The following is a 2,486-nucleotide window of genomic DNA, read 5'->3' as shown; positions in this document are numbered from 1 at the left end:
AGAACTGAAACATTTATTTTCATGAATTTGTGATATTATCCAATTTACTTTCAATTAACATACACACACACACACTTGTATATGTTTATGACTTCACAGAGAATACTTTATCTATTATTGTCTATCATGGAACCATGGAGATAATTGCTTTATGGTAGTTATCGAAACTTGTCAACAAATGTGTATATATTTATTTTTACACTATAAATATTTTGTATGAATATTCTAGATGTTATACATTTGTTACATGTGTGTCTGATATACACATGTTTGAAAGCAGAAAATGTTTCTATTGTTTTTAATAACAATAAGCATTCAATAATGTTTGATGAGTAAATGAATCTATCAATTAATTAATCTATGGCTGGGATAACTTGTTCTTGATAATTGTTATCTTTTCCCATACAATCACTGACATACATCAAGAAACAAATAAAATCATATTTATTGATGTATTGCAAAGATCACACCCCAGCAGAACAACAGAATGACCCACCAAATAAAGAAAGAGGTAGAGTTATCCTAGGATTTGGGGTAAGGCAGGGTTTAGGTGAACATAAATAAAGCATTTTATGATAAATTCATTGCAAAGGACAGCTCCATACAGGGGTCGCCATTAGGTCTTACCACATAACCAACATGATGTTTTGTTTCCTCTAAGCTACAAGATTAGAAAAAACGTGACATGTTGCATCAAAAGTCCCTTTATCTAAATCTGCACTGACATTGAAAATTGAGACTGCTTTCCTATGTCAAAGTGGCTTAGATCCTTAAAGTAGGAATGTGATCTTTTATTGTGATTAAAATACAATTTCAGATGGTCTATCACATTAGAGAACCACGTTGTCTCAATGAGTAAGAACAGAGCTATCATTCAGCAACAGAGCTTGTTCGAGGAGCCCTGAAGTCACTGTGGGTGGGATGCTAACTGGAAGACTGGCAGGCCCAAAGCACCAGCCACTCCATAGAAGAGAGATGACTGTATGCCCTCAGAAAGAATTAATTTCTAAAACTCTATGTAGAGTCACTATAAGTTGGAATAGACTTAGCGACGGCAGTTTTGTTTTTTAAATGTAGATTTGTTCACACTTTACAATTGCAGCCTGTCCTTAGAAATATTTGTGTCCTGCTTAGCTTACATTTAGATTTACGTGTGCCTTTATTCCTACAATGTTTTACTCCATCATTTCAGAGTCAGAATGCAGTGGCCTTAGGTCAGCTGTTCATCTCCGTGTTCCATTGGCAGCTCTCAGATCCTCTGTTTTGCGATAGCTCTCCTGAAAGCCTTTTTTACATCTTGGTTCCTTAGGCTGTAGATCAAGGGATTGAGCATGGGCGTGATCACAGTGTAAAACACAGCAATGATCTTACCCCCTGCCCGTGAGGACTTTGACTGAGGTCTCATGTACATGAAGATGGCAGTTCCGTAGAATAGGGCCACCACTGTCAGATGGGAGGCACACGTGGACAGTGCCTTTTGCCTCCCTGCAGCTGACCCCATCCTGAGGACAGATTGAAGGATCCTGACATAGGAAACCACGATGAGGAGAAGAGGAATGAAGACAATGATGATACTGAAGACGAAAACAACCAACTCAGTCAGTGAGGTGTCTGTGCAAGCCAATCGCAGGACAGAAGGGACCTCACAGAAAAAGTGATTCAGGATATTGGGTCCACAGTAGGGCAGACTCAAGGTGAGAAGATTGATAACCATGGAACTCAGGAAGCTGCTGGACCAAGAAATGGCTGCCAGTTGGACACAGGTGTTTTGGTCCATAATGAGAGTGTAATGAAGAGGATGGCAAATTGCTACATATCTGTCGTAAGCCATGACACCTAAGAGAACACATTCAATCATCCCGAAGGAGAGGGAGAAGTACATCTGAGTAGCGCAGCCAGAGAACGAGATGGTCTTCTTCCCCACCATGTTGTATAGCATCTGTGGCACGTTGGTGGATGTGTAGCAAATGTCCAGGAAGGATAAATTGGTGAGAAAGAAATACATGGGGGTGTGGAGATGGGGTTCTACCCGGATAATCGTGATGATGATGATATTCCCAGTCACCGTTAATAAATAGAAGAATAAGAACACAATAAAAAGGATAAGCCGTATCTCTGGCTGAGATGAGAGCCCCAGGAATACAAATTCTGTCACGGTGAAGTTTGATTCTGTCATATTTCTATTTCAAATGAACCTTCCTCTCAAAGTACCCTCCACCCATGTGAAGAAACAATCAAACACCGTATATGTCACAGAGCTGACAACTCAAAACCTCAGTGAGAAAGCAAGGCCATGTCTTCATCTGCTAGAATATCTTGACCATCTGAATGTTATTCCCAGGGAAGGTGTTTCTTCTGGCTTGGGAGGCGAACCACAATACTGAGTAGAGTTAAGCAGATAGGTTTGTCTTTTCTCAAGTGGCATGTTTTGTTGTTGTTGTTGCTGTTGTTGTTTAGGGGGTGGGGAGTTCACAGTCATTGCATTT

At 40.1% G+C, this 2,486-nt stretch overlaps 1 protein-coding gene across 1 annotated transcript; it reads right to left on the bottom strand.

The window, feature by feature from the left end:
• Positions 1 to 1,249: 1,249 nt before the first annotated feature.
• On the bottom strand, positions 1,250 to 2,176 carry LOC142445688 (putative olfactory receptor 2W6). Its single transcript, XM_075547625.1, has one exon. The coding sequence runs from the start codon at positions 2,174 to 2,176 to the stop codon at positions 1,250 to 1,252; it is 927 nt and encodes a 308-aa protein (XP_075403740.1).
• Positions 2,177 to 2,486: the final 310 nt, after the last annotated feature.

Source organism: Tenrec ecaudatus, chromosome 4, assembly GCF_050624435.1.
Source record: "Tenrec ecaudatus isolate mTenEca1 chromosome 4, mTenEca1.hap1, whole genome shotgun sequence".
Lineage (NCBI taxonomy): Eukaryota > Metazoa > Chordata > Mammalia > Afrosoricida > Tenrecidae > Tenrec > Tenrec ecaudatus.
The sequence above is the reverse complement of the archived record's forward strand: the minus strand, read 5'-3'. Positions and strand labels throughout refer to the sequence as shown.

Excerpts from the sequence above, each read along its gene's own strand:
- LOC142445688 (XM_075547625.1), bottom strand. The coding sequence starts at position 2,176 with ATGACAGAATCAAACTTCACCGTGACAGAATTTGTATTCCTGGGGCTC.